Here is a 26,149-nt window from a genome sequence, read left to right as displayed (position 1 = left end):
GCCTCCTTTCTCTGGGCTCAGTGGAGGAGGGGAGATTCCTTTTATGGTGAAGAAGTGCTAGACCAACCCAAGGCTCATGAGAGCTATCTCCTCAGCTTCCTATAGAGTCCCCTAAGGACAGGTATATGCAGTTCTTACCTTGGGACAGGGGAAATGAGAGTGCATCTGGCTTGCTTGGAATATACTGCTTTCCTTAATGAATTCATGCAGTTTCATGGAGGACAACCTCCTAGGGAAAGGGCAGGATGGGGAAGGGCAGAGAGCAGAAATGGAAAGACAAATAGATAATAATTATCAGCCAAGACTTTGCTCATGCTGATCCTCTTGCCCAAATCCCACCTGCCCTTCATGTCACCTCTTCCACCAGACCTTCCCCAGCTGCTCCAATCAGAGCAGCACCAACCTTCTTGACTACAACAAGAGATTGCTTTATGGGCCCCAACTCTTCTTCCTGCCTCATATCGACACTTTTTATACTATGTCTTCACAGTTCTTCCCACTAAAAGGATGGAGTACATTTCCCCGTCATTCGACTTTGAGTTTGGTCAAAGCCAAAGCCAATAGCATAAGATGGAAGTGAGGGTATGCCAATTCCAAGACCTCTTGTGCTTCTCCCTTTGCCATGAAAAGAGCATGCCAAGGCCAGCCCACTAGCCCCAAGAAGAGGAAGAAGCTGCCTTGACCAAGCCCCCAGAGGAGCCTAGCCTAGATCAGTCAACTCTTAGATGTCTGAGTTAAATAAATGTTTATTGTTGTTACATCACTGAGTTTTATGGTTGTTTGATATACAACTGATACAACTACACCTACCACTTATTATACACTTGAGTACTTGGTGATTTTTAATAGCAGCTCATTAGTCATACATAATTGTTTCTCTGGGCAGGTCTCTCCTAGTTAAGACCATCAGATTTAGCAAATGAAAACACAGGATCCCCAGTTACAATAAATTTGAATTTCAGATAAACAACAAAGAATAATATAAATATGTCCCATGCAAGTTTCAGAACTTATTTATACTAAAAATTATTCATCTAAAATTCAAATTTAACTGGACATCCTTAAATAGATTTATCTGGCAATCCTACTCCTAGTGCTTGAAGCAGGATCAACATCTTACACAATAACTGTGAGACAGTTCCTATGGTCACCATCATAATTCTGGGAGAGGAAAGCCATGGTTCAGATAAAGATTTGCAACAGGGAGTTCCCTGGTGGCCTAGAGGTTAGTATTTGGGGCTTTCACTGTTGTGGCCTGGGTTCAATCCCTGGTTGGGGAACTAAGATACTACAAGCTGCCTGGCACGGCCAAAAAACACCTTTCAAGAAGGTAGCTGTTGAGCACTTTCTTCTCTCCAGTGACAAACCCTCTTGTAATAGAGATGGTGTGGTTATCATTTTCACAGCCCCTGTGTAGGCAGGTAACCGGCAAAGGCAGTAGCTTAGTTTCACATCAGTGCTACAGGGCAGCACAGCGCTTAGTCGCTGAGTGGTGCCCGTATCTGACGCTTGCAACCCCATGGACTGTAGCCCACCAGGCTCCTCTGTCCATGGGATTTTTCAGGCAAGAATACTGGAGTGGGTTGCCATGTCCTCCTCCAGGGGATCTTCCTGACCCAGGAATCGAACCCACATCTCCTGCGTCTCCTGCATTGTAGGCAGGTTCTTTGCCCGCTGGGTCACTGGGAAAGCTACAGGGCAGGCGAGTGGGCAAATCCTTATTCCCCTCCACAAATGAGTACACGGAACATCAGAGATGTGAAATAACTTTCCCTTGGACATCCAGCTAGAAACAGTAGCAAAGCGAGAATTCAAACGCACCCCTTTCTCTCTCCATATGCAACCCTGCCTCCAGCTACCAGCACTGTTTTTTGTCATTTCCACAAAACTGAAGAAAACAAAGACTCTTCCCCAGCACCCAATCTCTCTACTGTTCCCACTCAATGCATTCAAGGAATAATCGAGGTTGTATCAGTTTGCTAGGACTGCCATAGCAAAGCACCATAGACTGGGTAGCTTAAATGACAGTGGTTTATCTTCTCACAGTTCTGGAAGCTAGATGTCCAAGGTCAAGGTGTCAGCAGGGTTGGTTTCAGCTAAAGGCTGTGAGGGAAGGATCTGTCCCAGGCTTTTGATGGTTAATTTTCTGTGTCACCTTGACTAGGCCCTGGGATGCCCAAATATCTGGTTAGACATTATATCTGAGTATGTCTGTGAGGATGCTTCTAGAAGAGATCAGTATTTGAATTGGTGGACTGGATAGATAGACTACTCTGTTTCAGTGTGGATGGGCATCATCTCATCCTTTGAAGGCCTGAATGGAGGAAAAAGGCAGAGGAAAGCTGAACTCTCTCTGCCTGAGATATCAGTCTTGGACCAGGACTTACACCAGCAGCGCTCCTGGTTACTAGGCCTTCAGACTCAGGCTGGAAGTTATACATCAGCCTTCAGGAGTCTCCCACTTTCTGACAGCAGATTGTGCCACTTCCCAGCTTCCATAATCACCTGAGCCCCTTCTTTATAAGTTCTATTTGAACGTATAAGATGGGGCTCCTGTTGGTTCTCTGGAGAACTCTGATATGAGACCTCTCTCTTTGGTCTTCAGACAGCCATCTTCTCCCTCATCTTCACATCATCTCCTCAGGTGCACATCTGTGTTTCCGTTTCCTCAGTCACACTGGATAAGGACCCACCCTAATGACCTCATTTTAACATAATCACCTCTGTAAAGACCCTTATCTCTTCATGAAGTCACATTCTAAGGTACTGGGGGCTAGGACTTCAACATATGAGTGTGGGGGGTGAGAGGACAAACTCCGGCCCATAACAAGGTTTGTGGAGCTACTTGTGACTCATCTCAATGCAGCCTGCATTTAAAAGAGGAACTTCAAGAGAAGAGACTTCAAATGATGGAATTCTGGATTTCAAGGTGGGGGAATTCTAGTTTTCAAAGTGGTCCCTAGGGGTGTCGAAGGCCCACCCTGTAGTTCTTCCTAAAAGGCACCTCAAAGGTATCCCACCTTCTGCCAAAGGGGCCCTAGCGACTGGTGGAATGTGTGTTATTATGAGGACAGGCGATTGTGATGGCGGCCAGGCTGTGGAATCTTGTGAGGCCAAATGTTAATGCCTCAAAAAATGTCCTTTGGCCCCAACTGGCAGTGTTGTGGTTTTCTGGATGGCAATGGAGGATAGGGAAATGATGGAAGGCCGAGGGGCAGGAGAAAGTTGCCCAACCTTCCCCAGGATGGCGCCTGATGACCCCATGTCTGAAGGAAAGCCAAGGGCTTCGTTGGTAAGGAGGATGAGGGGAGGAAGAGCACAATGGGGACACCACGAGCTAGGGGCTGAGTGCTAGGAGATTCCAGAGAGCAGCTAAGAGGGGGCTGACGTGCACCCCGTCCCCACACTGGCACCTGGCTGTATCCAGGGACCAGGGAGCTTTCATAAGATTGTGAAGTCACCTGAAGTTGCCTTTGCTCTCCCCCATCTACCTCTACACTTCCCAGGTGGCTCATCTGGTAAAGAATCTGCCTCCAATGCAGGAGACCCGGGTTCGATCCCTGGGTTGGGAAGATCCCCTGGAGAGGGGAAAGGCTACCCACTCCAGTATTCTAGCCTGGAGAATTCCATGGGGTCCCAAAGAGTCAGACTCGACTTTCACACACACACACATCTACCTCTCCATGGGTGGGGGGCGGGGGTGGCTTTCTTCCTCCTACAGATGGGGATCCGGGTCCTCGTATACAGAGGTACTCAATGCAAATCCTAGGTTTCTTCCTACCTCTGTAACCTCTAGACGACTGGGTATCTAACTGATCCCAAACTAGTTGTGGGGGTGGGGTGAGTCACCTGCAAGCAGCGATTTGAAGATCACCAGGAAGACTCTAGACTTCTACTCAATATCCCACCACACCCACTTGCAAATTTAGGGCGCCGTTCCTCTGTCAGTTTCCCTCTCCATCTTCTTAACTCCCAAGGTCCTGATAACTCCTTGTAAGTTTTTCCTAAGAATTCAGTCTGGATGCTTAGAGCTCACAACACACTTTCAAGCACCCCCGGGGACACGGTGCCTGGGGCTGCGGGTGCACGTGGGGTGGGAGGCGGGGCCGCCCCAGGCTGACTCCCCTCATTTCCGTCTCCCCAGCCCCAGGAGGCAGACACCCCGAAGCCAGACTCCTCCTACGACCACCTGGAGGAGATGGAAACTTGTGAGGACGGAGGCTGCCCGGGGCCACCTAAGTCACTGTCCTCCAAGGCTGGCCCCGCTGCCACTAAAGGACAGGCGGGCGATGGACCCGAACCCGCGGAGCTGCCCTCGGTCCCGGCGGCGCCGGGGACCCCCGTGCGCGAGCGCAACGCCGAGATGGAGCTGGAGAAGGCGCGCATGGAGTTCGAGCTCACGCGGCTCAGGTACCTGCATGAGGAGAACGAGCGGCAGCGGCAGCACGAGGAGGCGATGGAGCAGCTGCGGCAGCAGGCGACGCCCCGCCTGGTAGGTGACGGTCCCGCCGGGCCGAGGGTGCGGGACGCTCGGGCCGAGGGGGCCCGGCGGGGCCTGCACAGGAGGCCGCCTTTATCCGTCTGGCGGCTGCGTCCGCTCACGGCTTTAGAGCTTCCGTGTTACTTAAACTCAGATCCAACCCTTCAAGGAAGGTTGACCCCAGAACCACCTTGTCTACGGTTGTCCTCCTTAGGGAAAACTCAACATTTCTTCTCGGGCTGGATTCCCACCCCTCTCCTCTCTTCTCGGCCTCTCTTAAAACAGGATGCCTGGGCCTAGACTGCAGACACCCGCACCCTTCGCGCCCCCTCCCCATCATGTCCCCTCCAACGCTCCCCCACCCCCAGCCCTGACCCCCCCACCACTGCTGCCTGGCCGGTGGATTCTGATAGAGCCATCCCCCGCCCCACCACACACAGACACACACCTCCCCTGATCAGGGCTGCATTTGTTCTATTGGATCACACTGCCTTGCTGTCAACTAAAACTTAGATATCTTTTGGCAAGAAATGGGCCACTCTCCCCTAACCTAAAAGTGGATAGAAAGCCTGTGTGTGATTAAATGGGATGGGAAGTTCCTAACACTGTGGCTGGACCATCATAAAGCGCTAAATAATGAAAGATATTGTTTAAAGCAGCACTGTCCGAACTTTAAATCAAACAGTTCTAAGTTAAAATCCTGGCTCTGAAACATATGAATTGCATGACACTGGGCAAATTACTGATCCTCTTTGAACCTTGGTCTGCTCATCTCTAAGGCAATATCTACCTCATAGGGTTGTGGGGAGGATTAAATGAAAGAATACATGTGAGGCATTCTGAAATGAGCCTGGCACATTGAGGTAAGCACTCAATTAATGTTAGCTATTACCATTTTTATGTACTCACGCAATTCACTTCTTGACCCAAATGCAACAACCTATGTTCATCACTTTTTAATTTTATTGGGATGTAATGTATTAGCTATGCTTCCCAGTTCTGAGTCATCCTCAGTTCTGAGAAACGTGCCTTCTGGCTTTATCCGAGTCATTGCTATAATTGTTGAGGAGGATATGACCTAAAGTAAATACCACTAAAAGATCTCCCTACAGGTTAGCAATGTTCCATTAATCAGCACCCTTGAGTTACATTTTCTGCAGCTCACATTTCTCTACCTTGTCCAGAAAACTGTACTGATACACACAGTTATCAGAATTAAGTTTCCCAGAATTAAGATATTATATGACAGCATTTCCCCAACTGTCTGGTCCATGTTCTTTTTAAAGAAAATTAGGTTGGCTTTGCATGATTTGCTCTCAATGAACACATGCTGGCTTCTTAACAATTATCTTTTGTTTTTCTTGCTCATGAAATACTTGCTTTTTAGTCTGAAAATCTTTCTCCTTGCTGGAGGAGATGGAAATCTTTATAGTCCTATCTGCTCTCTGTCTTAACTTAAAAAAAAGAGACCGTTGGAAGTGTTTTGAAAAGTCTAAAAGATTTCACAAATGCACAGTTTGTTATCAAAATCACAAATGTCAGTCATTAGCATGCAGACCACCAACAGTGGCAAAGAGTCTGTGGACACAGAGCCACACCTGGTCTGCAGAGAAACACAGTATCTGTCCAGCCCTCCACTCCCACCCCAGAACACCTGGTTCCTTCCTCTGGTCTTCTGCCTTCCTTGCCATTCATTCTAGAGGCAGCTTTACTGGAGTCAATTTCTGCCCTCCTCAGTTTTATTTAGTTGCCCTCACATTTTATGTAGTTGTTTCAACAGTATTGTGTCCAAAACCCCACCTTTAACAATATTTTACAAAAGCGTTTTACTTCCTGTGCATTTCCGTGAGGAGTTGAGTTGATTTTTAAATTCCCAACTCTCTTTTTCTGGGTGGGTGGGTGAGTAGGTAGACAGTTGTTATTGTATTGAAAAATACCTCTGAATATGTTTCTAGTGAATTCAGAGCATCACCAACCCTGCTTACAAAAAATATGGCATGAGTTGAAATATTTTAAAGAATGAACCATAGGTGTGATGCCTTCTTAACTGCAGATCATAAAAGTTACATCAGCTTTTACTCCACTTATATGTTAATGCTTTCTATAGTTTAATTGGGGATCTGTTTGACCTTAATCATATAGATCCTGGAAAAGAGCAACACACAGGCAGAAACTGACCCTCCCCCACACCCAAGACCCTGAGGGTTTAGGGAGGCCCCATTACCTGTCTACTACCTGTCCACAGGAGAGACACACCCTGGGCTGAAGGATCGCAGCCTGTCCCGATGTGACACAAGCCAGCACCCAGAAAATCAGATACAGGCATTTGTGCTCAAGGGATGCCCTCTCATCGGGCCACCATCCAGCAAAAATGGTGGGGCGTCAGGGGAGACCATCTAGGGAACTAGCCCAAGATCCAGTGTCCAGATCTGGGGATCTCTGAGAGAGACTGCCCACGTGTGGGGCCCACAGGCTGCATGGAGCGTACAGAGAAAGGAGGGCAAAGGCCAGGCTCAAGAAGTGAAAATGATGAGTCCCCTCTGTGCCAGTAGCCTTGCCTGGAATTTTTCATTCTTGTCTCACGCTTCCTCCTCACCGTCTTGTGAGGTGGGCACAATTACCCTCACCTTGGGTGAGGAAGACAGCCTGCCTGAGGTCACAGTCCAGAAGGGACAAGAGCAGGAAGGAAGCCCAGGTCTGCCTGGTGCCCGGGCCCCGCTTGGTCGCTTCCACTCTCTTCTTTCCCCACAGTTCTCGGGAGGCCTCCAGGACCTCCTGCTTCCCCAGAACCAGTTTGCCATGTTCCTGTACTGCTTCATCTTCATACACATAATCTACGTCACCAAGGAGATGATCTTCTTTCTGTTCTCCAAGCACTACCTGTTCTGCATTGTGGCCATTTTGCTCTGTTTGATTAAAACTTTATGGTCATACTTCCAAGTGCCTTCGCTCTCTCTCCATCACTGGGCACCTCCTCCCCTCACCTGCGCCCCCCTCCCCCAGTCAGAACTTGCTGTTAGGAAAGGTTTGCTGTCAAACATTTACACCTTAGTGTGAAGAAACATGTTTAGGCCTTGTACTGAGCCCGAGTTCTCACTGTGGGTGAGGACACTTTGTTTCCCAAGAGGAGGATTTCAGAAGGTAGTAGGTTAAGGAGGCATCTGTAGGGAGAAGGGGTTTAGAAAGCCTTTCCAGAATCACCGAAATTATACCATGATTGGGCTGACTTGGGATCCACTGAATCTGCTCATTTAGACAGATCTTGTCTGAGGTGTGGGGAGCTGAGGGAGGTTCCCCAGAGACGTCCACATCCCAGTTCCCATATGTTACCTAATGTGATTAAAAAAAAAAAAAAAAAAAGACTTTGGGATTAAATTAAGGCCTGGAAATGAAGAAGTGACCCTGGATTATCCAGATAAGCACAGTGTAATCAAAAGGGTTCCTATAAGAGGGAGGCAGGAGGGTGAGAGGCAGAGAACATGTGGCCATGGGAGCAGAGTGGGGCGTGATGTGGGACCACGAGCCAAGAAATGCAGGCAGCCTACAGAAGTCAGAAAAGGCAAGAACACGGACTCTTTCCTAGAGTCACCAGAAAAAATGCAGCCCTGCCAAAGCCATTTTAAATTCCTGACCTCCAGAACTGTAAGAGAATAAATGAGTTGCTTTAAGCCACTACATTTGTAATAATTTATGACAGCAGCAAAACTAACACAGGAAACTAACACAAGAGCCAAAACTCTGTAAACTCCTTCCAGCTCTGCAGACATGTCAAGATGGCATCACCATGCCACTGGCCCATTTAACCCTGGCCTGAGCAGGACTGCACAAAGTCTATCACACAGGCCCAGAGCCTGCCCTCAGTCACATGCGATCCAAGAACAGAGATGCTGAATCAGCTCCAGGGAGCCTAAACATTGGGCAGTACAGGCCTGGGTGAGGTGGGGGCAAAATCTGGGCATACTCTAGGGGCCTTGGGAAGGAGGCACTGATGTCTGATTAGATCCACAACAAGTCAGCAATGCTGCTCTCGTGGAAAAGTAGAAGGAGAGGGGACAAAACCAAACAGGCCACACAGCCCAACCCTCAAATCACACACACACACACACACACACACACACACACACAGCTAATAGCGGTCTACAATAGACAGGTACACAGATAAGCAGGCAGCAACGACTAAAAGGAACAGACTCTGGGCACTAGAGGGCACAAATGAAGTGACCCAGTGTGTGTGTGTTCAACTCCCCTATCCCCTACCCCGCCCCCCCGCCCCCCAACACACAGAAGGTTGTCAGCTGCCCAACCCCACCAGCCCCATCTGAGAATGATGGTCAGTGCAGGAGACTTCAAGAATAACACAGCAAGCTGAATGGACACAGCTGTGCAATCAGTCAAGTCTTTTTCTTTTTTTGACCCCTCTTCTTCCTGGACATGAGACTCTGCTTTAAGAAGAACAAAAGAATACATTTCTGTCTTGTTGGGCTCTCTGAGTGATGCTGAGTGAAAATACATGAAAAGAGAAGACCACTCTGGGATTCAATGTCAGGACACATTATCATGAACCAGTCCACAGTGACTTCTTATTTTCCACCCAGTTCAATGTGTCCATTCCCATTTATAGCTGCCTGTGGCAGGTATTTACTTGAAGGTAATAAAACTGTCATTTCTCATTAAACTTTCAATAGAATTTTTTTGCTATGGGTCACTTCTCACAATCTCTTAATTTGATCTGGGTTTCTGGGGGGCAAGGATTGAGGCGAAAGAAGGAGAAAATCTTGCTTTATTGACTATACCAAAGCCTTTGACTGTGTGGATCACAACAAACTGTGGAAAATTCTTAAAGAGATGGGAATACCAGACCATGTTACCTGCCTTCTGAGAAATCTGTATGCAGGTCAAGAAGCAACATTAGAACCCAGACATGGAACAGCAGACTGGTTGCAAATAGGAAAAGGAGTACGTCAAGGCTGTATATTATCACCCTGCTTATTTAACTTATGTGCAGAGTACATCATGAGAAATGCTGGGCTGTGAATGAAGCACAAGCTGGAATCAAGATTGCCAGGAGAAATATCAATAACCTCAGATATGCAGATGACACCACCCTAATGGCAAAAAGTGAAGAACTAAAGAGCCTCTTGATGAAGGTGAAAGAAGAAAGTGAAAAAGCTGGCTTCAAACTCAACATTCACAAAACTAAGATCATGGCATCTGGTCCCATCACTTCATGGCAAATAGATGGGGAAACAATGGAAACAGTGGCAGAGTTTATTTTGGGGGGGCTCCAAAATCACTGCAGATGGTGACTGCAGCCATGAAATTAAAAGACGTTTGCTCCTTGGAAGAAAACCTATGACAAACCGAGACAGCATATTAAAAAGAAGAGACATTATTTTGCCGGCAAAGGTCCATCTAGTCAAAGCTATGGTTTTTCCAGTAGTCATGTATGGATGTGAGAGTTGGACTACAAAGAAAGCTGAGTGCCAAAGAATTGATGCTTTTGAACTATGGTGTTGGAGAAGACTCTTGAGAGTCCCTTGGACTGCAAGGAGATCAGTCAGTCCTAAAGGAAATCAGTCCTGAATGTTCATTGGAAGGACTGATGTTGAAGCTGAAACTCCAATACTTTGGTCACCTGATGTGAAGAACTGACTCATCGGAAAAGACCCTGATGCTGAGAAAGATTGAAGGCAGGAGGAAAAGGGGATGACAGAGGATGAGATGGTTGGATGGCTTCACCGACTTGATGGACATGAGTTTGAGCAAGCTCCGGGAGATGGTGAAGGACAGGGAAGCCTGGCATGCTGCAGTCCATGAGGTCACAAAGAGTAGGACATGACTGAGTGACTGAACTGAACTGAAGGAGGAGATCAGGATATCAAAAAGATTAAGGCCCAGATGTTTAATCTGCTAGAGCAAATAGAATTGAGAGTTTGCAAAAAAACAAGTGCTATAATACCATTTATTTAATCAACCTGTTGCCAGGTAAAACTAGATTAAATACACCCATTTTCCTTATAAATCTTTAGAGAAAGACTGAGTAAACTTTCAGTTGTTAGCCTCTCTTCTCACCCCCTTAGCAATGGGCATGAAATCTCCCTTCTGTCCCTCCTCCTACTCTGATAGAAGACCGGAGCCAGTAAGAGAAGATGTGCCCTCAGTAAAAATGAGAGCAACTCATGGTCACTCCCCAAACTTGGTATAGGCCTCCCAGTTCAGTTGCAAAGCAGAAAATCAGAAGGAAGCGAGAGAGAAAAACGAAGAGAGATGAAAGGGATAGAAAAAGGCACAGCCTAGAGTTACCAAGCAGGCAACAAGGCCACACACAAGCTATTCCAGAGCATCTCCAATGTGCCTGGTACTTGGTTACATGCTTTATGGAGGCCTGGGAGGTAGACATGTATATCATCCCCATTTCACAGACAAGGATACTGAGGCTCAGAGAGGTTAAGTGATGCGCCCAAACCATCTGAGATCTCAAGTCTGACTCCAAAACACATGATCTTTATATACTTACACACTCCTAAAATCCTGCCTCGGAGGATTTCACAGCCTTGCTGGGGAGATGCAGCTGATACACACTAAAGTGTAAAGAAACTATCAGGCACATAGATCTCAGTGATGAAGGAGATTAAACGAGAGGGCCCTGGAGTACAGGATGATCGGAAGTCTTCTCAAAAGAGCAGCTCACAGGGGCCGGTAAGCCTGGGACAGGTAGAAAGGAGCAGGGAGAACTCACCTGAATTCAGACCAGTGTGGGATCTTAATTCAAAGAAAGGAGTAGGCTCATCCTCGCTCTGGTGAATAACAACAGACCTGGAAAAGTGATTTGGAACCAAATTTTATAGTTTTGAATGTTGGTCTGAGGAATGTGAACTTAATCTCCTAGGAAATAAGAAATGTTCAAACTGCTGTGCTGTTGCACTTATTTCACATGCTCAAAATCCTTCAAGCTAGGTTTCAGCAGTACATGAACCAAGAACTTCCAGATGTACAAGTTGGATTTGGAAAAGTCAGAGAAACTGGAGATCAAATTGCCAACATTCATTGGATCATGGAGAAAGCAAGGGAATTCTAGAAAAACATTTACTTCTTCATTGACTATGCTAAAGCCTTTGACTGTGTGGATCACAATGAACTGTGGAAAATTCTTAAAGAAATGGAAGTACCAGACCACCTCACCTGTCTCCTGAGAAATCTGTATGCTGGTCAAGAAGCAAAAGTTAGAACCAAACATGAAATGATAGACTGGTTCAAAACTGGGAAAGTCTGTATATTATCACCCTGCTTATTTAATTTATATGCAGAGTACATCATGTGACATGCCAGGCTGAATGAATCACAAACTGGAATCAAATCTGCTGGGAGAAATATCAACACCCTCAGATATGCAGATAATAGCACTCTAAAGGCAGAAAGTAAAGAACTAAAGAGCCTCTTGATGAGGGTGAAAGAGGAGAGTGAAAAAAGCTGGCTTGAAACTCAGCATTTAAAAAAGTGAGATCATAGCATCTGGTCCCATCACTTTATGGCAAATAGAAGGGCAAAAAGTTGAAGCAGTGACAGATTTCATTTTCTTGGGCTGCAAAATCACTGTGGACAATGACTGCAGCCATGAAATTAAAAGATGCTTGCTCCTTGGAAGTAAGCTATGACAAACCTAGACAGTGTATTAAAAAGCAGAGACATCACTTTGCCAACAAAGGTCTGTATAGTCAAAGGTATGATTTTTCTAGTAGTCATGAACAGATGTGAGAGTTGGACTATAAAGAAGGCTGAGCGCTGAAGAATTGATGCTTTCAAATTGTAGTGCTGGAGAAGATTCTTGAGAGTCCCTTGGACTGTAAAGAGATCAAATCAATCAATCCTAAAGGAAATCAATTCTGAATATTCATTGGAAGGACAGCCACTGCAGCTTCAACACTTTGGCCACCTGATGAGAAGAAACACCTCTGTGGAAAAGCCTCTGATGCTGGGAAAGATTGAAGGCAAAAGGAGAAGTGGGTGGCAGAGGATGAGATGGTTAGATAGCATCACTGACTCAATGGACATGAATTTGAGTAAACTCCAGGAGATAGCAGAGGATAGAGGAGCTTGGCATGCTACAGTCCATGGGATCACAAAGAGGCAGATACTACCTAGTGAATGAATAACAACAATAGTGACCCTCCCCCAAAAAAGGGAAATTCTTCACCCATCCCCTCTCCTGGGGACCATGTTTTTGCCTTGACTTTCTCTTCCCATTTCCAGTCTAGGAACATTCATTCTAACGTCCCCATGTGAAGATTGCATTTAGCTGTAAAAGAAACCCAGTCACAGTGGCTTAACAAAGTAGGAGTTTACATGTCTCAGACACTAAGAAATCCCTGGTAAGGCATGTGATGGTGAAATTCCGTGATGGTGAAATTTCTCTAGGAAGTCATAGAGAACCCAGTCATAAAGGACCCTTCTTTTCATTCCACCATCTTTAGCATATGACTTTTATCCTGCTCACTTCATGGTTTTTAGCCTCATAATCTCAATATGCCTGCCGTGGCTCTAGGTATCAACTCCTGTTCAGCAAAGGGGGAAAAGAAATGAAGCCACCTCTGAAAAGCTTTCCAGAAAGATCCACTTAGAGACTTCTGCTTGCATCTCATGGGTCAGACTGGTCATGTTGCTGCTCCTAACTTCAAGACATCTTTAGAATAGTAAGTTTTTTGCCTGGACACTGTTGCAGCCTTGAACAAAATTACGATTCTGATAGTATGGGGAGGAGGGGAAAGAGAAGGGCAGATATTGAATAAACAAATAACTGTATCTATAGTACCTTGCTGCTTTCTTAGGCCCAGCTCCCGCTCCCTGCCTCAGTGCTAAGCCAGCATCACAGTCCTGTCTGGGTTGAGACAACTGGGTGGAGCACAGCTATGGCTAAGCTGGGTCTGGCGCATGGCTGCACTTCTGCCTTAAGGCCTCACTCACATACCACAGCAAGAAGGTCACAGTTTTCTCCCAGTACTGGACTGGAACAGCTCTGCCTTCATCCTTTTGACCTCTGCCTGAGGCCCCAGGATCTTACACAACAAGGGCCTCAGACTTGCCTGGGGGCACACCCCTTGGTGCTAGGCTGCTGGAGGAGGCCAGTCTGCCCCTAGAGTCCCTCCCCTTCCTGAGTCCCAGATCCCGCAGAATAGAACCCAAACAGATCCTACACAGTACACTCCACTATAGCCCAAGCAATTATGCACTAGTAATAGTTTCAAGCAGTCTTAGGAAGAGAAAGATAGAAGAATCTTGCCTGCTGTCACAGTGGAATCACATAGGTTGCAACCCTGAGCCCAGGGACAGGCTAGGATCCTGGAAATGCTCAGATCTGCAAGGAGGGAAGAAGGAGCAGGCTTGGCTTCCAAATTCCCTGCCATCTCAGTTTCTAATCCCACTTCAACAGGTGACGGCAAGCAAGTTGGTTAAGCTTTCTAGGCTTCATTTGGGTGACCTACCAATTACCTAGGCGCTCAGGTTTAAAAAAAAAAAAAAAGAAAGAAAAGAAAAAGGTGGGGGGTGGAGAGAATAGGACCAAAAAGCCTTGGGTCTGATTTCAGAAATTCCAATTTAATTGGTCTGAGATCATGTCCAGAGAATTTGGTAACTTGAACACTGCCCCAGTTGATTGTAACATTTTCAGCTTCATTACAAAAACTAAATCCTTGTGACTCAACACATGATCTGAGGACCAGCAGCTCCAGGTATCTTAGAAATGCAGCATCCCAGGCCCCACTCTGGACCCACTGATCCTTTGTTTTTGACAATATTCTCAATGACTCTTGTACACGTGGACGTCACAAAAGCGCTGCTCTAGGTGAAGTGATTCAACCTTTGTTCAGTTGCAAAGACAGTGCTCTCAGCCTGGAGGGTCTTGGGCTGGGGGCAAGGGGAGAGTCGGGGGTAGGGGGTGTGTGTGGAGGCAAGACAGGAAGGAAAGGAGAGAGGATAACCAAGCGTGCAGCCCCTAGGAGGGCTGCGGGAGCCCCCCTCATAGCTGGCAAGCACAGGCTGAGTGGCCATACTTCTGCCCCTCCCCTCCATGCTCTTCACCAGTCCTTGCTCTGGGCTTCTGAGCAACCAAATAATTGCTCCCAGCACTCCGCAATTCACCAGAAACTTCCGGCATCCCCCCAGGCCTGTCTCTGCCTCTGTCCCTTTTATGATCTGGCTCTGTTGTAGCTTGGGGAAAAATCTTGCTAATATACATTCATTCATTATTTAAAGGTTGCCACTGTTCTTTCAGGAAGGTTAAGCATGATTAAAAGACGGGATTTTTTTTCCACAGGGCACAGCAGAAAAGCTGGGACTCCCGCAATTTTAAGCTGTTTTGGCCAAGCCTTGTTGCATAATTTAAAGTCTGTGACTCATTTAGATTTAATTAGCCAAAGGAGCAGCAGCTGCAGGTTCATTAGTTGGTATTTATTAAGCACCCTCAGAGGGCTAGGTCTGCTGCTCTTTAAGAGCTTTGGACTTGCAAATTTCCTATACTTTAAGAAAGAGGGGATCATGGAGAGGGTTAGGAGGCAAGCATTTTGGTTCCTCAAGAACAAAGGGGTGGCATCAAAGGTGTGGCCTGGAGTCAGGAGACAAATCCCCCAAATGCCTCTGCCAAGAGTCAGTGATTTAGGGACTCAAGGTGACAATGTGATAAGAGGGTGCAGGCTCAGCTCTACAAATGAGAGGTGTTAGTAAGAGAAGGGCAGAGAATGTAGGGGTCAGAGACCTGACTTTAAGAAATGAGAGATGTGGAGCAATCAGAACTCAGCTCCAGGATCTTCGGGGCCCAGTGCAGAAGGACAATGAGGGTCCCTTGTTCAAGAACCACTGAGGATTTCAAGGTGGGGACAGAGGATCCTGGAACCAACTGTGGGGTCTGGCTAAGTGCAGGCTATCCCCCCCCCCTCTTCCCCAGTGCTGTGGTGGTCCACCCATGAGCCTAGCCCTCGAGTGAGTGTGGGAGACCTTCTGGGGTAGGGAGCTTTTGTGGATCCTCTGAAATCCCCTTCTGATCCGTGACACCCCATCAGCCAGAGGAAGAGGAACAGGTGCTATGCATTTTGAAAGGGGGTAGGGACCACGGGAGCAGACCCAACTGCCGAGGATGCTGAGTCTGGTGGTCTAGGGGGAGGAAAGGTCCCCACACAGGCAATGTCCGGGGTGGGGAGGGGGCAGCTTATATGCCCACCAGCTCTGGAAGCAGAGTCTGGCTGAGTGGGAGACACCTCTTGGTGTGCAGGTCACGCCTTGGGCTTGCAGCTGCTAATCTGAGGGCTAACACAAAGCACTGAGTTCCCCAATTCTTGGCGTTTCCTCTCCCTCCTGGCTTCCTCCCCGGCCCCATTCAGCAACTAGCTTTTCTCTGGGCTAGAAAATCCCCAAATAAGAGAATAAAGCTACACTTTTTACCCTCATGAGCCTCATTTGTATCAAATGACACAGTCACTTTGCCTCAAACTTTGCATCAAAGGAGGCTTTGTAAGGTCCTGGGGCAGAAAGCAGGTCTTGGAAGAGAGCCACCGGAAAGCCATGCAGAAAGTGCTGAGCAAGGCAACCCTTGGTTGAGAAGGTGGGGGTCAGCGGGAGGGAGGTGGGGGTGACCTTGGGAGCTTCCCCCACCCCTAGGTAGGACGTATGCCAGACATTCTCTACTATGGAGCCACTCTCCTCCCAGCTGGACCAGCTAATTGTGTGCTGCAGGGACCACCCCACTGCAAGGGCTTCAGTCGATGCTTGAGGAGCAAATGAGTGAACAAGTCGATGAACAAAAGGATGCAGTCAACAGCCTGAGAGAGGACTCTGAGCTCAAGCCTTCTGTGAAGATGTCCCGGAGAGGAGGGAAGGGCTCACGCACTTAACCCAGTAGCTACTGTATATTCTGCCCCGTCCAACACACTTCGTGTCAACTCATCTCATCCCATGGCCACCCCGTGAGATAGTACTATAACCATCCTCACTCTGCCAATGAGAATGAGACTCAGACAGGTTCAGCAGTTGCCTGAGCTTCCTGAGCTGGAAGCCTGGCAGGGACCAAGTATAGCATGGAGCTGAAAGTTGCTTTAAAGAATGTGGAGAAAAAAAAAAAACAAAAAGAATGCGGAGAAATCTATCTCGTCTTTTTGGATGTCAATGAGATTCAGAGCTGCTTTGATAATAAATGTGAAGAGTGGTGTTACTGTATTTCAAATGCTATTATGAGGGCCGCTGTATCTCTCTATATTGTGCACACCTAGGGATAGCGGCTTCAAAGGTACTCGACTGAAAAATCTGCCCTTTTATTCCACCCATCCTCTCCCTTCCTCCCACTAAAGGTTGTGGAGGGAAATATCTCTGAAAGGGGACAAGTATGTCAGGCCTCACTCACTGGCTTAGGTGAGGCAGGTGAAAGAGGGGAGCTGGCCAGGTGGAGCTAACAAGAAAGGAAGAATCAGTGTAAAAGAGGCAGCATCCCCCCACCCCCCACCTCCTGCCCATTTTCACCCTGTGTCTAGTTCAAGGGCAGCCAGGAATCCAGTCTTTTTAAGTGATACCTGCTGATTTTTAACTGTTGACTCTATCTTTTTAGGCACTCTATGGACCTAACAAAAGTCTGCAGGCCCACCAACTCACAACCTTTGAACTTGAGATGTGATTTCCTTTATGATACAGTCTTCTGTTTCACTGAGAGACATGCTGGGGGAATTCTTTAAACAAAAAATACTCCTAGTTACAAAAATAGAATGTGATTCACTCTAGCCCTGCATTAAGCAGAGAAGCAGCAGTAAAGGATGTTTCTTCCCTTCACAAATTACCTCACCTTGAGGTGTTTCAAGAGACAGATCTCTTTATGCATTTCAAATCAAGTTAGAATGGGAAAAATCTAATTTTCATACAACTTGAAGGAAAATGAGGATTTGACTCAAGCCTGGATCAGGATTAAAGAAGGAGCAAGGCAGGGGCCTGGGGTGGAGAAATGAGACAAGAGAGTGCATTGCAGGCAGAGGGCAAAGCTGGGTGCCCTCACTGAGGGATGTGGAGAGAGGCTGGCAACAGCCCTGTGAGATTGGTGAGACAGCGACATGGAGCCTGGGGACTGGATCCAGCCAGAGAGGGGAAGAGGATGAGGGCACATCATCAGTTGCCATGGCAACAAAGGAATAAGGAAAGGGGAGGGGAGAAAAGGAGGGAGAAGGGGAATCTCAGAGAAGAGCTATATTGTGCTGCTGCAGCCAGGTCTCTCCCCTCCATCCAGGCACCTTGTCAATAACTCCAGGGCCCTCTACCACCTCCCCCACCTGACTCCACTCAACCTTGGCATGGATAAAATACTATGAACTGATGTCAAAGGCATTCAGATCCTATATGTGTAACTACTTACTTCGCATCAGTCTCTAGAAGACCTCTTTTTAAAATTTTTTTAAAAAAATGTTTATTTGGCTGCACTAGGTCTTAGTTGCAACATATGGGATCTTTAATTATGACATGAGAACTCTTAATTGCAACATGTGGGATCTAATTCCCTTACCAGGGACCGAACCCAGGCCCCCTACATTGGGAGCATGGGGTCTGAGCCAATGGGCCAACAGGGAAGTCCCTCCAAAAGGCCTCTTGAATTAAAAAATATTTTCTCCACTATTCCTGCTATGAAAGCCTGTAATTCAACTATCAGGGCAAAAATTCTTGGACTAAGGATTTGTTCATGTTCAATTACAAACCCTCCTTAGGAAGAGTAATGTCTTGGATATTAACTTCTAGAATCTCATAATTTAATTTATCACATGTAGCAGGGGTCTTGGCTTCAGCCTAGGTTTGTCTACCACTAGGATTCAGGCATATCTAAACATGTATGATAAGTTACAAGGATAGAGCCCAGACAGGTCAGTTTATAGCATGATTCCAGTGACATCTGCTATGTGTACCCAGTGTTCATTCCCCATTGATTTTCTTTTGGGGAACTCCCTGTTCATCAATCTTTGTAAATTTCCAGTGGACTGACTTCCAATTGAGGGTGGGCCCCAGACCCAGACCTGGCCAATCACAGTATTCCATCTTTTTGGCCAAATGATAGGTTCTGGTGTGGACACATGACCCAAGTCTGACCAATGAGTCTCAGACTTAGGACTTTTGCTGGAATTCCTGGGAAAGATAAACTCTCCTTTGGGTACTAATTAGGCAGAATAAATGTCCAGAGCGATTGGTGGCTGTCTTGTTCCACTTGGGAAAGCCTGGCCTGAGAATACAGCTTACATGGAGAAAAGCAGAGCCAAGAAGGGATAAGAAGACTCAGAGAAAGAGAGGGAGGGAGGAGAAGGAGAGAGAGTGAGACCTGGTTGGCATGATTTGAGCTCCTGGATCCACCTGAAATAAGAGACATCCCTAAGCTTTTCAGTTGCTATTAACTTTGATTTAAATTGGGTTTCTGTCACTTGGAACCAAAAGTTCTGAAGCATGCAAGGGCTTTCCCATTTGGCTAAGGAGAAGAGAATTATATGAGTTGGAACATGAGCTCAGCAATAGCTAATGGAGGAAACTTGGCATCTGTTTCTAGCCTGTCCTATAGAGAAAGCTAAGCAGATAAACCTAAACAAGGGAGTTTGAGAGACACGGGGAGAAGTGGTGCTATTAGGGGGGTACACATGAGAACTCACATGTGGGAAGGGAGTCATTACTCCACTTCTGGAGGGAAAACAGTCCTGCTCTGGCACCATGAGGGGCTGAGGTATTGATGTCTCTGCCAATGGAAATGGTGGCAGGGCATCGCTGAGAGGGGATGCCCAGTGGAAAACCATAGACAAGCATAGTCTGTACAATCACAAAGGCTCCATGATAAGACCATGAACAGTCTGGAAGCAACCCAAGCGTCCATCAACTGATGGGTAGATAATCACCATGTGGGCCAGCCATACCGTGGAATATTATTTGGCAGTAAAAAAGAATAAAGCATTGATCCATGCTACCACATGGTTGAACCTTGAAAACATCATGCTAAGTGAAAGAAGCCAAACATAAAAGACTACAAATGTTGTAATTCCATTTACATAAAATGTCCAGAATGTGCAAATCTCTAGAGAAACAAAGTAGATTAGTAGTTGCTTAGGACCAGGGGAGCAGAGGCACTGGGAGATGAGAGCTAGGGGTGCACAGCTTCCTTTAGGGTGATGAAATGTTCTAAAATTAACTGTGGTGATGGTTGCAAAACCTGAAATGCTAAAAGTCATCTAATTGCACACTTTAAATGGGAAATTGTACAGTATATGAATTATATCTCAATAAAGTTCTTACCCTCCAAAATGGCTCTTGAGGTTTCTGCTGAGTCTGCATGGGGTGGGGATAAAGGTGAAAGGTTAGCCTCCAGAAGACTCTAGGTGACCCAGGGCACTTGATGAAGCTGCTGCGACTTTGGGAGGGAGTTTGCCCTTAGATCAAGAGAGACCTCGCTCTGGGCCAGCACTGTAAGAGGGCTCCCCTCTGACTCTTATCTAGCCTCACCCCTCCCCACAGGGCAGAAAGGCTGTAGGGACACGTGGATGTGCCCACCACACCCCACCTCCTGAGAATATACTATAGGCACACAGCACCCAGGAACTCTTTGCCCAAAAGGTCCCAGACCTGTTTCTCGAGCCTGCAGTCCTCTTCCCCAGGTTCATCCTCCACAGGGTAGACTGAATTGGGGGGGGTGTGTGGCACATACAAGAGGTGTGACTGGAACTTGGATATACAGGCTGGTTGCCCACACCAGGCCCCTCGAAGAATGAGGCAGAGCTGGGGGGTGAAGGATAAAGGGACAGGCCACGGGCCGTGAGTGCAGGGTCAGGGGGGGCCTGGGGCCCGCTCTCCCCACAAGCACCAAGTATTCCAGCAAGTGATCAGAGAAATAGGAGCATTCTCAATTCAAACTTGACCTTCCAGGTCATCATGAAGATGTATTTTTCAAGACAGAAAGCTGGAACATTTAACAATTTGTGACGCTTTATAGGTGTAAGATACGTAAACACAGGCTTGTGAACCTCCATTTGTCTTCATGCTTTGGATTCCCGCAGACACAGAGATCTGACGCTGAGAGATGCTTCACTTGAGAGAAATCTATCAGAGCTCTTCTTTCTACAGAATCCTGCTAAGGGATTTCCCAGGCTGCATTTACGGATTTAGGAAACTTCATGGATTCTTTGCTCCAGGCTACAGAGAAAGCTGATACATAGCTGCCCACAACCTGAAGTTTAATGATGTCTCTCAACGTCTTCTCAGCTGAGCCCACAGCTTAGGCACATAGTGAGGTGCAGGCTGGAGACTCAGTGGTTCTCAGAGGCTCTCTTGTCTTTCAGTTTTGTTGTTGTTGCTTTTAAGATACAATGTAGTAAGAGTCTGACTGGCAAAGAATCCCAGCAGAAACTCATGGGAAACGTCTGAGAGCAGGACTGAGGCTGGCCAGGGAGTATCCATACATCCTTCCCCTACATCTTCCTGTTGGCCAAAAACTCTGAGGAATCGTGTGCTAGTGCCCTTGCAGGAGAGACCTTCAAGACACACTTGGTCTCTGTCCTCCAAGAATGTATCATCTGGCTACAAAGTAACACTGATGTGGATCATTAACACACAATGATCCCTGGTGGTCCAGTGGTTAAGAATCACCTTCCACTGTAGGGGACCCTGATTCCATCCCTGGCCAGGGAACTAAGATCTCACATGATGGGGCAACTAAGTCCAAGCCTCAACTAGAGAGCCTGTTTGCTCTAGAGCCCATGTGCTACAACTAAAGAGAAGCCTGCACATCCAACACAGCCAAACAAATAAATAAAAATAAATATCAAAAAAAGAAAGAAAAGATGCTCAACATTAAAAACACACACACACACAATATAAAATCTCCATGATATAACAGGGTGTGACATAAAGCATTTCTCAAGACTAGAGATCATCTCATTCAGAGTTTCTCTTAGGCACGCTGACCCTTTGGACTACATTACCCTTTGCTTGGGCTTCCCTGATAGCTCAGTTGGTAAAGAATCCGCCTGCAATGCAGGAGACCCCAGTTCAATTCCTGGGTCAGGAAGAGCCCCTGGAGAAGGGACAGGCTACCCACTCCAGTATTCTTGGGCTTCCCTTGTGGCTCAGTTGGTAAAGAATCCACCTGAAAAAAAAAAAAAAAAGAATCCACCTGCAATGCAGGAGACCTGGGTTCGATCCCTGGGTTGGGAAGATCCCCTGGAAAAGGGAAAGGCTACCCACTTCAGTGTTCTGGCCTGGAGAATTCTGTGGATTGTATAGTCCATGGGGTTGCAAAGAGGTGGACAGGACTGAGTGACTCTCACCACCACCACCCTTTGCTTGGAAAGACGGGGAGCTGTCCTCTGCTTTGCAGGATGTTAACAGCATCCCTGCCCTCTAACCCACTAGATGCCAGTAACAGGCTCCCTGCCCCAGTTGTAAGAACAAAAAGTATCTCCAGACACTGCCAAATGTCCCATAGGGGCCAAAACTGCCCCAGTTGAGAACTGTTGCTCTAGTATAAACACAGCCCCCCATCATTTCCGGTATAATTAATGTTTATAAACAGATAATTACAGGAAGCCAGATGAGGGGATCAGTTTTCATTCCGATCCCAATGAAAAGGCAATGCCAAAGAATATTCAAAGTGAAAGTGAAAGTTGCTCTTTGCGACCTCATGGACTATACAGTCCATGGAATTCTCCAGGCCAGAATACTGGAGTGGGTAGACTTTCCCTTCTCCAGGGGATCTTCCCAACCCAGGGATCAAACCCAGGTCTCCCACATTGCAGACAGATTCTTTACCAGCTGAGCCACCAGGGAAGAATGTTCAAACTACCACACAATTGCACTCATTTCACATGCTGGCAAGGTAATGCTCAAAATCCTCCAAGGCAGGCTTCAACAGTGCATGAACCAAGAACAAGCTGACTTTAGTAAAGGCAGAGGAACCAGAGATCAAATTGCCAACATCCACTGGATCATAGAAAAAGCAAGGGAATTCCAGAAAAACATCTACTTCTGTTTCATTGACTACACCAAAGCCTTTGACTGTGTGGATCACAACAAACTGTGGAAAACTCTTAAAGAGAAGGGAATACCAGACCACCTTACCTGCCTTCTGAGAAACCTGTATGCAGGTCAAGAAGCAACAGTTAGAACTGGACATGGAACAACGGACTGGTTCCAAATTGGGAAAGGAATATGTCAAGACTGTATATTGTCACCTTGCTTATTTAACTTATATGTAGAGTACATCATGGGAAATGCCAGACTGGATGAAGCTCAAGCTGGAATCAAATTGCCAGGAGAAATATCAATAACCTCAGATATGCAGATGACACCACCCTAATGGCAGAAAGTGAAGAGGAACTAAAGAGCCTCTTGATGAAGGTGAAAGTAGAGAGTGAAAAAACTGGCTTAAAACTCAACATTTAAAAAACTAAGATCATGGCATCTGATCTCATCACTTCATGGCAAATAGATGGGGAAACAATGGAAACAGTGACAGATTTTATTTTCTTGTGCTCAAAATCACTGTGGATGGTGACTGCAGCCATGAAATAAAAAGACGCCTGCTGCTTGGAAGAAAAGCTATAACAAACCTAGATAGCGTACTAAAAAGCAGAGACATCACTTTGCCGGCAAAGGTCCATCTAGTCAAAGCTATGGCTTTTCCAGTAGTCATGTATGGATGTGAGAGTTGGACCATAAAGAAGGCTGAGAGCTAAAGAATTGATGCTTTTGAACTGGTGCTAGAGAAGACTCTTGAGAGTCCCTTGGACAGCAAGGAGACCAAACCAATCAATCCTAAATGAAATCAACCTTGAATAATCATTGGAAGGACTGATGCTGAAGCTGAAGCTCCAATACTTTGGCCACCCGATGAGAAGAGCTGACTCACTGGAAAAGAACTTGATGCTGGGAAAGATTGAAGGGAGGAGGAAAAAGGGATGACAGAGGATGAGATGGTTGGATGGCATCACTGATTCAACGGACATGAGTTTGAGCAAACTCTGGGAGATCTGAAGGACAGGAAAGCCTGGCATGCTGCTGTCCAAGGGGTCATAGTCAGACACAACTGAGTGACTGAACAACAACAGATGGCGGGGTAGATGATTGTGGGTGGGAAGAGCTAGTTCTTGAAGAAAGTGGCACCCAAACTGGGCCTCAAAGGCTGAGTAGGAACTGGTGAATCTGGCTAGGACAGCCCTCCAAGATGGGGGAGGGTGTGCTCAGAACAAGCAGCATGACCCACGTGGTTATGAGGTTGTGCAATGTCAAAAGGTGCCCAGCCGAGGGGACAGGCAGGGACTCACACACAGCTCCCCTCTCCTGGCCAAGACATGCCCCTTGGCACTGGGCTGCATCAGTCTGGAGGAGAGACTGCTGTTCGTACAAAGGTGTCTTGTGCTCCCCACCTCATATGCCCATGGTGCTGTATCTGCCCAAAGAAGACCATTTCCTAGTGACAAAGGTACCAGGGGCCAGCCAGGAATGAGCGTGCCCTGGGATGGAGAGGAGAGAGCCAGCATAGCAGCCAGCCTTCCGTCAGGGTCTGACGGGGACTGTAGCATCTCGGGCCTCTTGTTGGCCCCGCTAAGCTCCTCTCTGCTCTGACTGGTCTGTGGGACACCCTCGCTCCTCCTGCAGAGGCCCTTCATGGAAGAATGAGAAGGAAGTTCTTTCAAAAGCTCAAGGTAGGTAGAACCAAAAGGAGAAGGAAAGCTGTAAGAAAAGAGTCTGGATCTGAGACACACAGAGTCAGTGCGCCTGGACTCAGATTATTGTTGCTTCTGTCTCTTCCTCAGAAAGGCCTTACAGAGAGGTGGTCACCCCTCAGGGATGTCTCCTATGCCCAGAGCATCTTTCCTCCTACAAATAGACCTTAAGACCCTGCAGTGACCCCTCATCCCATCACCTTCCCTTTCTTTGCTCATCCATCCAGCAATGGACCGGCAAAAACTAAGGTACCGGTGCTCCTGGGCATACACGAAGAACCTCCCAAAGGGTATTTTGGCATGGGCCATTTTAAGAGCCTCACGTGACAAGTCCTCGCCTTTCACAAGGACTGTGTTAAACAGTGTCTCATCTGAGTACACCTGAGTACTCATCTGAGTACTCCCTTACCTGAGGGAGGCTGCTGGTTCTCCCTCCTGCTTCCCTTACACCATCACCCTTCTCCCACTTTCCCAAAGAGCAGCATACTTCTTACCCATCCTGAATCTTCCCATGGTGCACTGGCTTGAGGGAAAATGTATGGCACAACGAAGTGAGAGTCTAAATTCCTGTATCCATGTGGAGAAGAATGGTGGCTAAATGACTGGGCAAATCAATTAGCTTCTGGTTCTCTGCTTTCATTCAAAGTGAAGGAGAATCTATTCTAGTTGTCTGTCAACTGATAGGTTTTTAATGATTACCCATACGATTTTTGACATATAACTCAAAAAGAGTTTATAAAACTGAGTGACACTGCTATAACAAAACTCCTTACATTCTTTAGTATTTACGTACATGAAAACTTTTCTGAGCTCAGCTATTGCATCTATTTTTTAAAATAGAAAAATACTGAAACTTGACTCCTCCTAGCAATGAGTAATATTCATCTATGGATATATGATCTAATTGGGGTGGGAAAAAAAGCACTTCATCCTCATTAAGAGATAACATCTTCAATTAAGCTTTATTTTTTATGCTTCCTTAAGTAGCTGTTAAATTTTCTAATAGCATTTGTTTTGATTAATTGTGATTAGTTGTCATGGTACAAGTCCAGACAAAATATTTTCTAATATCTAGAATCTATGGTAACAAGAACATTTTAAAATAAATTCGTTTTTATATACATAGCTTTATTGGAGAGAAGTATGATTCGGTGAATAAAAGATATTCAATCATAAAAATGTATTAGGATAAAATTCTGTTGGGGAAGAAAAAGGAAACATAAATTCAAGGAGAAAAAAAGAGATGAAATTTTTCCAACTGTTAAGGGAGAACTTCATGTATTTTTTAAAAGGATTATGCTGGGTATTCAATCACTATACTATTTCATTTAGAAACATTTTTCAGAGTACTGTAACAGTTTTATCTTTAAATGTCAATATTTGCATACACCAGAAAGTACACCCTATGTAACTATTTAAACTATGGAAAATTTTTGAACGTTTGCTCCTAAAAATGTGCAAAGGGGTACACAGATTTTCCGGGAAAAAAAAAATGGGAGTCCACAAGAAAAACGTTTAGAGCACCAGGGTGACAGAGCTTGGCTCTTGCCTGCAAGGGGATGGCCTTCAGTGAATGCAAAATCAGCACCTTTAAGGATTTCCTGTCTCCAGGGACCTGGGGGCACCCTTAAAGTGCTGGGCTGGGGGTAGGGGCCTCTCACTGATGCAAAACTGGGCCCAGGCGCTCCCCCTTCATCCTATCAACACTTTCCTCCGTCTTCTTTATTCTCTCGCTTGTTTTATTTTCAGCTTTCCTCCCAAATCCCTTTCTCTCCACTACAGATGCCCTGTCCGGTCAGTGTGAGATCTCTTCGGCTTGTCTGTATCCCGCCTCACAGTTCCTTTCTTCCAGAAGCTTTCAGGTGGGCAGTGCCCCCACCTGCCCTCCCCAGACTCGCTGACCGCAGGCTAACACCTCTTGGAAACGTGCTGCACCCAATGCTTCCTCCAGTTTTCTCTTGCT

The 26,149-nt window shown here is 46.5% G+C and overlaps 1 protein-coding gene across 1 annotated transcript; it reads left to right on the top strand.

Moving 5' to 3' along the window:
• Window positions 1–3,175: 3,175 nt before the first annotated feature.
• On the top strand, window positions 3,176–15,438 carry TMEM247 (transmembrane protein 247). Its single transcript, XM_061156120.1, has 4 exons — window positions 3,176–3,292; window positions 4,145–4,492; window positions 7,232–7,407; window positions 15,417–15,438. The coding sequence occupies exons 1-4, from the start codon at window positions 3,176–3,178 to the stop codon at window positions 15,436–15,438; spliced, it is 663 nt and encodes a 220-aa protein (XP_061012103.1).
• The last annotated feature ends 10,711 nt before the right edge of the window (window positions 15,439–26,149 follow it).

The sequence above is a fragment of the Dama dama genome, chromosome 11, assembly GCF_033118175.1.
Source record: "Dama dama isolate Ldn47 chromosome 11, ASM3311817v1, whole genome shotgun sequence".
Taxonomy (NCBI): Eukaryota; Metazoa; Chordata; class Mammalia; order Artiodactyla; family Cervidae; genus Dama; species Dama dama.
The sequence above is the reverse complement of the archived record's forward strand: the minus strand, read 5'-3'. Positions and strand labels throughout refer to the sequence as shown.